The sequence below is a fragment of the Apus apus genome, chromosome 2, assembly GCF_020740795.1.
Source record: "Apus apus isolate bApuApu2 chromosome 2, bApuApu2.pri.cur, whole genome shotgun sequence".
Lineage (NCBI taxonomy): Eukaryota > Metazoa > Chordata > Aves > Apodiformes > Apodidae > Apus > Apus apus.
In genome coordinates this window covers 17,645,914-17,658,517 of record NC_067283.1, presented here as the reverse complement: position 1 = coordinate 17,658,517, position 12,604 = coordinate 17,645,914, and the positions used below count along the sequence as shown (strand labels likewise).

Sequence of the window (12,604 nt, the reverse complement as noted above, 5' to 3'; positions counted from 1 at the left end):
GGTTAAAGAAAGTGTACCCCCCCTGATGAGCCACAGTGGTGAAATGGTAACAACAGATGAGGAGAAGGCTGAGGTTCTCAACAGCTTTTTTGCCTCAGTCTTCACTGGCAACCCCTCTCCTCACAGCTCTCTCTTTGGTGGCCCACAAGATGCAGACCAGAGAGACAAAGTCCCCTCCAGTGTAAGTGAAGATAAGGTTTGTGACCATCTGAGGAGCCTGAAGATATACAAGTCCATGGGACCTGATGAGATACATCCCAGAGTCCTGAAGGAACTGGCGGATGTAGTTGCCAAACCAGTGTCCATGATACTTGAAAAGTCATGGCAGTCAGGTGAAGTCCCTGGTGATTGGAAGAAAGGACATGTTACGCCCATGTTTACAAAGGGTAGAAAGGAGGACCCTGGGAATTACTGACCTATCAGCCTCACCTCTGTGCCTGGGAAGATCAAGGAACAGGTCCTCCTAGAAGACATGCTAAGGCACATGGAGGACAAGGAGGTGATCCAGGACAGCCAGCACAGTTTTACCAGGGGCAGTTCCTGCCTGACCAACCTACTGGCTTTCTACATCTAAGTGACTGCATCAGTTGACCAGGGAAAAGCAGTAGTTGTCATCTATCTGGACTTCTGCAAGGCCTTTGACACAGTCCCCCACAACATCCTTCTCACTAAATTGGAGAGATACAGGTTTGATGGGTGGACTGTTCAGTGGATAAGGAACTGGCTAGATGGTCGCATCCAGAGGGTAGTGGTCAACAGCTCTAAGTCCAGATGGAAAACAGTGACAAGTGGTGTCCCTCAGGGGTCAGTGCTGGGCCCAGCGTTGTTTAATATCTTCATTACTGATATTGATGGTGGCATTGAGAGCACCCTCAGCAAGTTTGCTGGTGACACCAAGCTGGGTGGTGTGGTCGACATGCCAGAGGGACGGGATGCCATCCAGAGGGACCTGGACAAACTAGAGAGGTGGGCCCAGGTGAACCTTGTGAGGTTCAACAAGGCCAAGTGCAGGTCCTGCACCTGGGCCGAGGCAACCCAAGATATTAATACAGGCTGGGGGAGGTCACACTTGAGAGCAGCCCTGTGGAAAAGGACCTGAGGGTACTAGTGGATGAAAAGCTGGACATGAGCCACCGATGTGCAGTTGTAGCCCAGAAGGCCAATTCCATCCTGGGCTGTATCAAAATAAGTGTGGCCAACGGATCAAGAGAGGTGATTCTGCCCCTCTACTCTGCCCTAGTGAGACCTCACCTAGAACACTGCATCCAGCTCTGGTGCCCCCAGCACAAGAAAGATGTGGACCTGTTGGAACGTGTCCAGAGAAGGGCCACGAAAATGATCTGAGGACTGGAGCACCTCTCTTATGAGGACAGGCTGAGGGAGTTGGGGTTGCTCAGCCTGGAGAAGGCTCTGGGCGGACTTCATAGTGGCTTTCTAGTACCTGAAGGGGACCTACAGGAATGCTGGGGAGGGTCTTTTTACAGAGGCTTGCAGTGAGAGGACAAGGGGTAATGGGTTTTAAGCTGAAAGAAGAGAGATTTAGGTTAGAGATCAGGTGTAAATTCTTCAGTGTAAGGGTGGTGAGACACTGAAACAGGCTGCCCAGAGATGTTGTGGGGGCTCCATCCCTGGAGGTGTTCAAGGGCAGGTTGGATGGGGCTTTGAACAGCCTGTTTAGTGGAAGGTGTCCCTGCCCATGCAGGGGAGTTGGAACTCGATGATCTTTAAGGCTCCTTCCAACTCAAAAAAATTCTGTGATTCTGTCATATTCTATGTGAAATTCAGGCTCCATTGTGCTTGCAACACAGCCTGCAGAAGCAAAACCTACTGCTTATTCCCACTTGACTCTGTTGTCTGTAGTATTGTGTGGCCTTGACCATAAAGCCCTTAACGGTGCAGTTGGTATGTGTATAAACTTTTGGGTGTGATAAATGTGTTTCACTAAGTTTCCTTTGCAGCAATCAAATAGTCCACAGGAGATAATATTGTGTCCTTCATGAGGCTGCTCTTCCCCTTCCCTCTACAAAATAGCTAGATACCAAAAATGAAGGAGAATGCAGTGATCTGCCAGCATTGATGCTGAATGGGGCATCTCTGGATATCTCTAGTATGTGACCCGAGATCTGCTTTGTATAGGGTGTACATGTTTGATGTGATCTAGAAGTGAAACATTACATAGAGCTGGCTCATAAGAATTCTCATCAGATTTTTTTTTGTGACAGCCTGGTCACAGACACCAGATCTCCCTCTTAGAGGAAAAGAACCCAGAAACCAAAAACCCAACCACATTGGCTTGTTGTCCTGGAACTCTAAAACTCTTTTTCTCTCCAAAATACCCTGAATTTAATCACTTTTAAGTGTCACAGTCCATGTGGGTCTCAAATATACAGGCAATGTACTCTGCAATATAAGCTTTATTTCATGAGATCATTAAGAAATACAACAAACAAACAACAAATAGGGGCTCAATCACCTTTTGCCCAGACTGTCTGGTCTGTCACATAGATTCACTTATTCAGCATTCAAGTAATAAGGTTTCATAACTTATAACCTGTAACTCTTAATTGTGCTCATCCTTCTTCCTGGCTCAGGGTGCAGGTATCCCCCATATCACACTGGGAAGCAGGAAAACCTCAGCAGTCCAGCTACTGCTAGATCCACTTCAAAAGCTTTTTTGGTAAGATGATATTTTATACCTTCCAGCTTGGGGTTTTGTCCATGCCATTTCCCAAAGTCAGCTGATTCCGAGGACACTGGCAGACAAAAGATACTGACTGCAGGAGGTAGAGATTTGCAGGTGATAATGATGCATAGAGCCCTTTAGCTCTTTCTAGCCACCTGTCCTGCCTCCCTGGCACTGCTCCCTTGTACATCAGGATCTTGGCAGGAGCAGGGTTAGCCAAAATCTGAGCAGGAGTGGAAGGATCAGTCACATTTGAGCACACCACGTGTTTTAAAGGGGTTTTACAGAGGTTCAAGGGTATTTTCCTAGCTCAGAAGTTTGGATCAAGTTGTAAGTTGTGTTTTTTAAAGTAAATTTGTCATGGTGAGTGGTATGATAAATTACCCATTTGTTTGGGCATCCAGATGTATTCCAAAGACAGTCCAATTTAGTGCTGAAATATGAGGTTAAATCATTATCAGCTTTCCCAGCTTCACTGAGATGTTATAAAACTATTCATCACTCAGAACAAAACACATAGGATCATTCTATTTAATATATTTTTAATAATAGGAAGTGGAAGCTAAAAATTTATCTGCAGGGCCTTGTTCTTAAACATGTTTGAAGTGAGGAAATATGAAGTTCAATAGGACTTATTCAAGTTACAATTTTGAAGCTGTGAATCAAAAGACAAAGGATTAGGGTGAAAAATTATTTCTGGAATAGCACTCTTAAATTATTGAACTAAGTATGGCATCTGTTGAATGCATTATTGCTAAGTATGTAGTGACTTCTTTTAAGACAAGATGATGTGCAACTGATGTGAATTGCAGAGGAAAATGCAAGCAGATGACAGTGTCTCCGTCATTCTCTGGTACCCAAATAGCATCTGCAGGATAATATTTCCTCAGCCCTTTAATGGTCCTCTGTGTACTAGTCTGCGCAGACAAATAAGCAATTGATACTGAGGTTCAATTAAATTCACGTGCATTATGCTAGTGTATAGGAAGTTAATGAAGCCTGGAAAGCTGTCTGAAGCTACAGGTTTTGAAGTACATGGTTTTTCTTAGAATGTTCTACTTCTTCAAGGCCTCTAAGCACAGGGGCAGACCTTTGGTTAAGGGTATAATTGGAGATTCAACATATCAGAGTTCCCCGCTTGTCTCTGGCATGGGCTAAATACATGAAGCATTCCTGCATCTTAAGTACTTATGTTTGAAGAGGAGGAAATGAGTCTTCCTTTCTTCAACTTCAGCATATCTCCTACTGTAAGCTCCTCGGGTCAGAGCATCTTACTGGGTACTTTTGCAGTGTGGGACATAGTAGGCCCTAGATTTTGATGGAAAACTACATATTCTATGGAAAATAGTTTGCATGTAGCCAGGCTCCAATAAGATTTGGACATCTCCATTCTTATGAAGGTGCCCATTGATAGCTCTCTTACTTTTTTTCTCACAAAAAATCAGTAGTTATTGTTTGAGTATCCAGTAAAATTTTAAACAAGTCATTAACCTCAATTCTTAAAGCTTAGATAGAGAAATTTAAAAATTCCATCATTATTGAGCCCCTCAAATCAAGGGTTTGGGATTATGAGTCCTAATCCCTTTATCATCCCTACTATAAGATAATGACATATTATTTCAATGTAATTATACGTACATGTAATGTACAGATATTTACATATCTGTACAGATAATTACATATGAAGTGATTTTAAAAAACCCCAGAACTATTGTATTTGAGCACTACTTTGTAGGCAAAAGAAAAAGTTCCAAAAAAAATGTTGGAACTCATTTGTGTTCATTTTCTGGGGAAGAGATGGCTGGCTTTGCCTGGAAGTAGTAAAGCTCCCAAGGCATGGACAAATACTAAGCATGAGGATGCCTAGGAAAATACTAATGCCTTAGGGAGAGACTGCAGCCAAGTGTCCTGGAGGATTTGTGTCTTTTGCATCCCAGGGGGAGGGCTGGAGGGAGGTGCTGGGCCAGTACTGGTTGCAGTCCTTGGGAGCTAATCAACCAAGAGTAGAATGATGGGAAGAATCCTGAGCCCTTTGTTCCCCAGGCAAGCTTGTATTATTCAGTAGAAAATTAGTCTGAACACACGTGATGTGCCGGTGTGTATATCAGATAACTGGAAGAGCTCGTACAATGTCTGTTTGTATAGTAGTCCATTGCAGTTGCTGCTAGTTGTTTTAGGTGCTGTATGTTTTGGATATACATGCTGCACATATGGTGGGATAGGCATGGTTATAGGAATAAGCAGATGAATAAAGAAAATATGGCTAGTATGCTGAAAGCCTTGGATGAAAGTGAAACTGAAGCCATTGTCTTTATTACCAAAACAAGTAGTATGGTATCACAGTGCAATTTCTGTCACTCAAGTAGTATATTAGAAAATGCTTTGTGTAGATTTGTGCTGTTGATATAAAAATGTCCAAGAATAATTACCTTGTAGTCTGTTTATTGATTTTTTAATTATTTTTTTTAATGGGTATGTGAAAATGACTCTCCAAACCTGGCTTATTTGGTACATACTGCACTCAGGAAGGACTTAAGCACTCAGTAGCTAGCTCATTTCTTTGTTGCTTGCTTACTTATTAAGGGCTTGAGTCTGTCCTCTTCCCTGCCTTTTCTCTTTTTCAGTCTTGACTCTACAATTAAAAATATAGGAGTTTAATTTTAAACATCTTTCTGCTGATTGTTTGGCTGTTCTTAACAGTGGGTAAAGGTGGGTTTCTGTTTTATTGTTGTTTGGGGGCACTGTGCTTTGTTTTTACCACTGTAGCTGCTGGAGGCATGTATAAGTGAATTGTATCCATCATTGATCAGCCCATGGGTGTAACCTGGTCAGTGATGGATACAATCCCATCATTGTAAAAGGTGTTTCCTTTACAGTATGTAAAACAGTTACTAATGAATGCACACAAATAAACATGTTTTCTGTGACTAGGAATGCTTGGTTGTTGGAAGACCATAATACTGTGAAAAGATATGCCACTATGATCTGTTTGGCCTTGTGATGTCTATCTAAAAATTCAAATCAGAATAGGATTATAAAACTGACTGTTTGCTATAAAGCTTTGAATCAACCTACTGCTACTATTGAACATGTTTTGTGGTGTTGGGTTTTTTTTCCCCTGTTTGCCTGATTCTTGGTAATGAAGCCAAATTCTTTTGGATTTTTTGAACTTAACTCCCATTCCCCTGCCCCTCAGAAAGTCCCAGAGTCACATTATAGTTTCATTGAAGTGCATGGGAAGACATCTACTGACTTCACCCAAGACTGAAATTAGTTTGAATTATTATTTGAACTTCCCTTTATTTGATATGGTGTTGACTGCACATGCTTGTATTAAGCATTAAGCATTTCTTGTTCATTATGCTTTCAGTGCATGTACACACTACATGTAAAACCATTTCTAGTGTTTGAGACCATTTACAAGTGCTGTTAACCTTTTGTTGAGTGAATACTGAAATATTTTTTTCTTAGGAACCATCAGTTGAGATGCTTCCATTGACTGGAAAAACAATAATATTTGATAGCTTTCCTGATCCTTCAGATACCTGGGAAATAATTGAAACCATTGGAAAAGGAACATATGGAAAAGTTTTCAAGGTATTAAATAAGAAAAATGGCAGCAAAGCAGCAGTCAAAATTTTGGATCCTGTTCACGTAAGCTAATTAAATTACTTACTTTGTGCTTATTTAATTGTAAGTGAATTTATGTAGTTTTTTTCTTTTAAGCTTGGTGGATCATTTGCATTAGAAGTGATAGGGAGATAAACTGCTTAAATCTGTGATGTATCAGGCTAGCTATCCATTTATTTTTTATATAAGTGATTCTGAAAGTGGTTGCATATGATAGAAGGTAGAAGTATACCTAAACTTTGTGTTTCTTTTGCTTTACTGTTGTTTGTTTCTTTCAGAAGCAGAGCTGATTATTTTCCTTTTCAGTACCAGGAGTCCTAGCTTCTGTTTTCTGCTGATTTTTTTTGTTTGGTTGGGTTTTTTTACATACTAGCCAGTAAGAAAGTGATGTATTTGTAAGTGCTTTAGATAACATTCAAGCATATATTTTAAGTACATGCTTTCAGCTGAGTTACATGCCATGAGTGAAACTGTAAAGATAAAATAGCATACTTTATTGTTATTGTTACTTCTGCATTTTCACAATGTGCCAAAATACATAGATATCACAGAGGGATCCATCTTTTCAAATAGAAAATACAAAGGCAGTAGCTCCTACACTCAAAGCACTAGGTGACTGAGAGGTGCAATTATGTTGTAGAGTATGTTTTTGTTCTCAATAACTGGTATTTGTTGGGTGTCAGATTAATGCTCAGAGTAGGGAAGAGCATTAGTCTGGTTTGTAAAGGCATATCCCATTAAATTCAGTGGTGCTGCATGTGGCATGGGATTTTCCTGGATTACAGTAACATGGACCAGGAGCTGTTCGTGTTTGAAGTGGCCCCTTTGAGGGTGCTGTGAGGGACTCGATTGCATGACCTCGGGGGAAAGGAAGAGCCAGTCGTGCCATGTGAAAGGCCGCTGGTCTGGAGCCACACAGGGCTCTGTCTGCCTCTGTGTATCACACAAATTACAGTCAAATTATGAACCCATGGCCCATAAATCCATGAAATATGTTTGTGAAAGTATAGCATCTCACCTTACGTTTGCTGTCTTTTGCTGAGCTGCTTTTCGTTTCAGCATGCTTTTAAAGCAACAAGACTCACCTCAATTCAGTACCACCTACCTCTCCCGAAGTAAACATGATTCCAAGCCAAGTGATAAAGATCTTGATGAATTCAAATGCATTCGACCCTGTTGCTCTGTAAACAAGATTCTCCTGCTTACAGTGAATAGGCAGGAGTTTCTTGCAGTTGGTGTTCTCTGAATGCCTCAATGGCAGGAAATGCTTCAGCTTTCATGTATTTCACAAATGTCCAGGAGTGATTCTTAAATGGCATCTGGCTACAGGCAGGGATTACTGGAGGCATGAGGAAGACTTTCCATGTTGAAATGTTGTAAGAAAAGGGTCAATGATGAAGACAGGAAGAAAGAAGAGGAAGTAAATGTGATACTAGGGAAAAAAGGAGTAAATTGAGAAGAAAATAAGAGTAGAATGTGAAGAATCCAGAAGAAATACAATGAATAAAGATGTGATATAAGAAATTGCAGAAGAGAAGGAGGTATACCTAATGAAAAGAGACTAATTATTTGAGTAATTATTCCAAAGATGGAAGTCAGTAATGCAGTCAATATGAAACTGCAAGACTCAAGTTTTTTAACTTACTATATTCTAAGAATATTATTCTTTTTTCCCCTTTCCTATTCACAGAGGTCTGGAGTAGCTGCTGTACCTCTGTGTTGCCTTTAAAATGGCAATCCTGTATTAGAAATAGGGTGAAAAGAATAAACTAGTTCTTCTTGTTTAAACTGAAAGTATTATTAATGGCTGCAGAGGGAGCCATTGCAATGAAGAAAAAAGTGCTTTCTGTGTTTTCTTTAAATTTTACAGTTTTTTTTGTTTGAAGATGGTTTCAGAATTGTGTCACATGACAGGTAGACTGAAAAAAGGGCAGAAGAAATGTGGTTTTATATCAGTTGGTTTAATTGGTGTTTCCAAATTAAAATGGGAAACTGCTTTATCATTTGTGATGTGAGACTGAAATAAGCATTTAGTGTTTAATCCTTTAGAGCTTTTCTCTGTGTTGAATAACATCTCAGATTTTTGAAACTGAAACAGGAAAGCCAAAGTGTTGAAATGAGAATGCATGAAGATGAAAGTGAGAATGCTCTTAGATCTCTCAGGGCTATAAATAAATACCATTGTACTTTAGGGCTCTTAGTCAAATTGCCTTATGTCTAACTTCACATGAAAATATTTCCTCTACTGTTTCTAAAAGAGTTATTCCCTTTGGCTATGTTTTATGAAGGTAAATATGTTAAATTAAACCAAATATTTCAAGTTCTCTTCCTTGATAAAATGCAGAGGAAGATTTTTCTTTCTAGTATGCACAGGATTAATGTTCTATTAATTTCATTCTCTCTCTTTTCGTTCCTTCTCCTAATACTAAAAATCTTGTAAAATCTGAGTACCCCTCAGGAAACAAACATCTGTGAAATTACAGTAGAGCAGTGAGCTAATTTTCTTCCAGTTTCCCCGAGACAGCCAGGCTATTGGATGTTTTCTGTGTAGTTTTTTGGCTTTCAATTCTTCAGTTTTTTGGTGTGGGGTTTTTTACTGATTTTTTTTTCTTTTCTTTTTTCTTCTTTTTGATCTCTCTTTTTGTTTTTTACCAGATATGTTCTCTCTCTTCAACCCCCCTTTTCTTCCACTCCTTCCTTTCCTTCTTCTGCCACCTCCAGTATCTTATTCTTTCTTCCTTCTTTGGTTCCCCCCCTTTTTTTGTGTGTGTGTGGGTTTTTTGTTTGTTTGGTTTGATTTTGTTTGGTTTGGGGGGTTTTTTGTGTGGTTTTTTTTTGTTTGTTTTTTAATTGGCAGTATCCTCTGTTTTGCTTAGGGGAAAATTAACTTAAATCTATTTTCTCCTTTTTGAAAAAGGAAAATTTCTGCTGGCTTTGGCTGCTCAAATAAAAAAAATTCTTCAAGTTCCTCCTTGTGAGAAGACTTATTCTTGTAATCTCAATATAAAAGTTTAGCAGCCCAAGCCCTGAAGATACTGGTGACAGACAAAGTTCTTTGAGACCAGTCAAGAAACAAAGTCTAATATGAGGAAATTGAATTGAATTTAGCATTGGGGAGACCTCTATAAGAAACAAGTGAGCAGAGTCCTCTTAGGGTCAGATGCCTTTGGTGATGAACAAAATGAGGAGTGTCATTCACTGGGACTGCAAAGCATCCCTTTTCTCTATCACGGTCACTTCTGTTTGGCAGTGGTGAGACAAGTTTTGTCATGGAGTAGGTGGCTTTCATTGATGTGAAACCCATTCATATGCATATTAGAGTTCATAGGTAGCCTTCCTCTAGAAGTGATTTTTCATTGCTCTGTTTCTTTTTTGGGTGGGTGTAAATAGCAAATTGTATTAAAAATGTTTTAAATCTGGAAATAAGTGTGTTAACAATTTTTTGAGATCTAAACTGTGGAGGGAAATTACTTCAACTATTCTTCTGCCTCTACCTGTGGCTGGTATGGATTGAATGTTTTCTCAGCATGACTGAAACACAGTCTGGTAGTGTCCATCAATAAGCAGTTCCAGTGCATAAGTGGAAGGGATTACTGTAGTCATCCTGTGGCCACTGTTGCTCGCATCTGTGTTCAGTCTGAAATGTCTTGCACAGCTCCTAGTACATTTGTAAGCAAAACTTGTCTTCATCTCTCACCTCCAAATGGATTTACTTCACTGTGTATGAAACCCGAGGTCTATAATGAAAGGCTGACAAAAAGGCACAACTCTTATAGCTCAGTAAGAGAAGCTGGAGACCTCATGGATTTTGCCAATTTCTGTGATTAAAAACAAAAAACAAAAAACAAAAAACATTGAAAAATTCCCAGATTGTCCTGGGGTTACTATTCCCAGGAAGTGGGATGGCAAATGAGTAAGATGTGGCTGCAGTCATACTTGTTTGTGCACAGAGGGATAGAGAGGAAATTCCAGCTGCGCCTTATCTAGCTGGGGATACCCTTGAGACTAAAGAAGTAACATGTGACTTCCCAAAGCATCTGCAAGCTCTCCCCAAAACTCACCAGTCTGTGAATACCTACTTGTGGGATTGCACTGGCTTTGCTTTCAAATGCTCCTTCTCCATTCTCCTGAGGGCTGCTCTGCCGGACCTGGTGTGCTTGTTAGTTGAAATTGATAAAGACCAAGTGAAAATTCAGATGACTGTTTTGTACTGAGTAGACAGAACCAAGCTTTGTAGTCCTGTGAATGCTTCATTCATGTTCTCTTTGTTTTATACTTTTGCATTATTTTAAGCTATGTTTGAATAGCCAGAAAACTGTTGTTTTGTTTTGTTTTCTAAATGGCTATCATTATGTATTTATTAATCACTATGTATTTCTTGTTTGTGACACTAGGATATTGATGAAGAAATTGAAGCTGAGTACAACATTTTGAAAGCTCTCTCTGATCATCCCAATGTAGTAAAATTCTATGGCATGTACTATAAGAAAGATGTGAAAAATGGAGATCAGCTTTGGCTAGTTCTTGAGGTAAATAATTCAGAAAAATAAGAGTTTTCTTCCAGTTGGCATACTTGTGTTGAGTATACTCTCAAAGAATGAGATGAAATTGATTTTTTGATGTTTTTCCTTAGAGTGGTTGCATGTGAAGTGACAAATGCTGTTTAGTCTTTTCAGTGTTCTAAACTAATGATCTGCTCTGAAATCAACCTTCTTATTTTGATATTACACTGATAGTGCTGTGCCTTCAGAATTGGGATACAAATTCTAATGGAACTTCTTAAGATTTGCAGCCTAAAATCTTTCTTTTCTTAGCTCAGTATGGAAAAAAAAGTTTGGAGGGAGTCACTTCCCACCTAAAAATAAAGTTTTGTGGTATCAAGCATGTTGTAGAAACCTCTCCATTTTTGGAGAGGTGGAGGGAATTTCCAGGAAGTTACAGAAATAAATGCTTTTTGTGCTGAATGTCAAGAAGACTGTCAAAGCATTCTTTGAGGTCTTTGGTTCTCCTGGTGTGTACCCGAACATTTCAAAAGCATTTACAATGCCTTGCTGCGTTAGACCAATGGCCCATGTAGCACAGCATTCTGTCTCCTGTGGTGGCACTGGAAGATGGTGTTCAGGAAGAGTTTGACAAATTTTTGCAGTCCATTTCCCTCATGCTTTCCAGCACCCATGATTGTTGTATTAAGGATGTCTCAGGCTATTCTGTTTGGCATCCATTTATGGCCTATGGACACAGTAAACCTGATGATAATACTGTCATGCTATACAGTCTCCTTCGTATATGGATGCAATTTTAATTTTGGTGTAATTATTGTATGCTTATTACTAAATATAATATTCCACATACCAGAATATAAAGTTTTCCACATTATGAAAACACTTCCAAATCAAAATACTCTTCAATATGTGGTAAGGAATTTAAAATCCTATTCAGTTGAAAAGGAGGAATATTCTTGTTCTAGTGTAATCTTAATCAGATAAATAATACGAAACTGGAGAATAACTTGTGCTTGGAATGTGCTTCTCTAAAGAAGTGTAATTTTAGCCTTTTCCTTTCCCTCAGCCTTATAATGTGTGAAAATAAATGCATTAATTAAATCGGTAACTTGTGTAATTCTACATTGTTGCAGGCAAAGATGTATATTTTTAATTCAGTCTTCTGGATGTTTCTTGATGTTAATTGAACCTGCTAACCAGACACTGGTAACTCAAAAGAATTATAGAAATATTATCTTCAAGGATTATTTTGATCCAGTTGGCAGCTATGTTTGCTAGTTTAAAATCTACCTGAAGTGATCCAAACTTGTTACTTAACTTTGATCTCTTAAAGTTAGCATCAAGAGGGAAAATTTTAAGTGTACAAATATCTAAATTATCTTTTCAAATCCTTGGCACATTTCTATTTGTGGGGGTCTTTTGTTGTTTTGTTTTGTTATTTCAGAAAGAGCAAAACCATTAAAGCCAATAAATAGAAGCTCTCAGGATTTTGAACTAAACTAGGACACAAAAAATTGTAGTGCTTCAGTTCCCCTGTTCTCTTCACAAGCACAGACGAAGTACAAACCCCTGGTGTGGATTCCATTTAATTGAGTGAGGACACTGTAGCCCCATATGGAAAAAAGGAATAAAGTGCCAGTATGCCCACCTGCTGTACAAGGGTAACTGAAGCCCATTGCCACTAGGTTACTTCTAGTGGCTTACCTGGCCTGGGAAAGCTTGCACATCTACCAGAAATGTTTGTAACAGGGTAAGAACTGTGAAGGAATGTATCTGACAAAGGCTTGGT

The 12,604-nt window shown here is 39.3% G+C and overlaps 1 protein-coding gene across 1 annotated transcript in view; it reads left to right on the top strand.

The window, feature by feature from the left end:
• Positions 1-2,667: 2,667 nt before the first annotated feature.
• The window catches only part of MYO3A (myosin IIIA), a 106,834-nt gene continuing 96,897 nt past the window's right edge, over positions 2,668-12,604 (top strand). Inside the window, exons 1-3 of the mRNA XM_051612236.1 lie at positions 2,668-2,677; positions 6,155-6,337; positions 10,708-10,842. Coding sequence (XP_051468196.1) covers positions 6,170-6,337; positions 10,708-10,842 — 303 coding nt within the window. The 5' untranslated portion in view covers positions 2,668-2,677; positions 6,155-6,169. The remainder of the gene's footprint in view (positions 2,678-6,154; positions 6,338-10,707; positions 10,843-12,604) is intronic.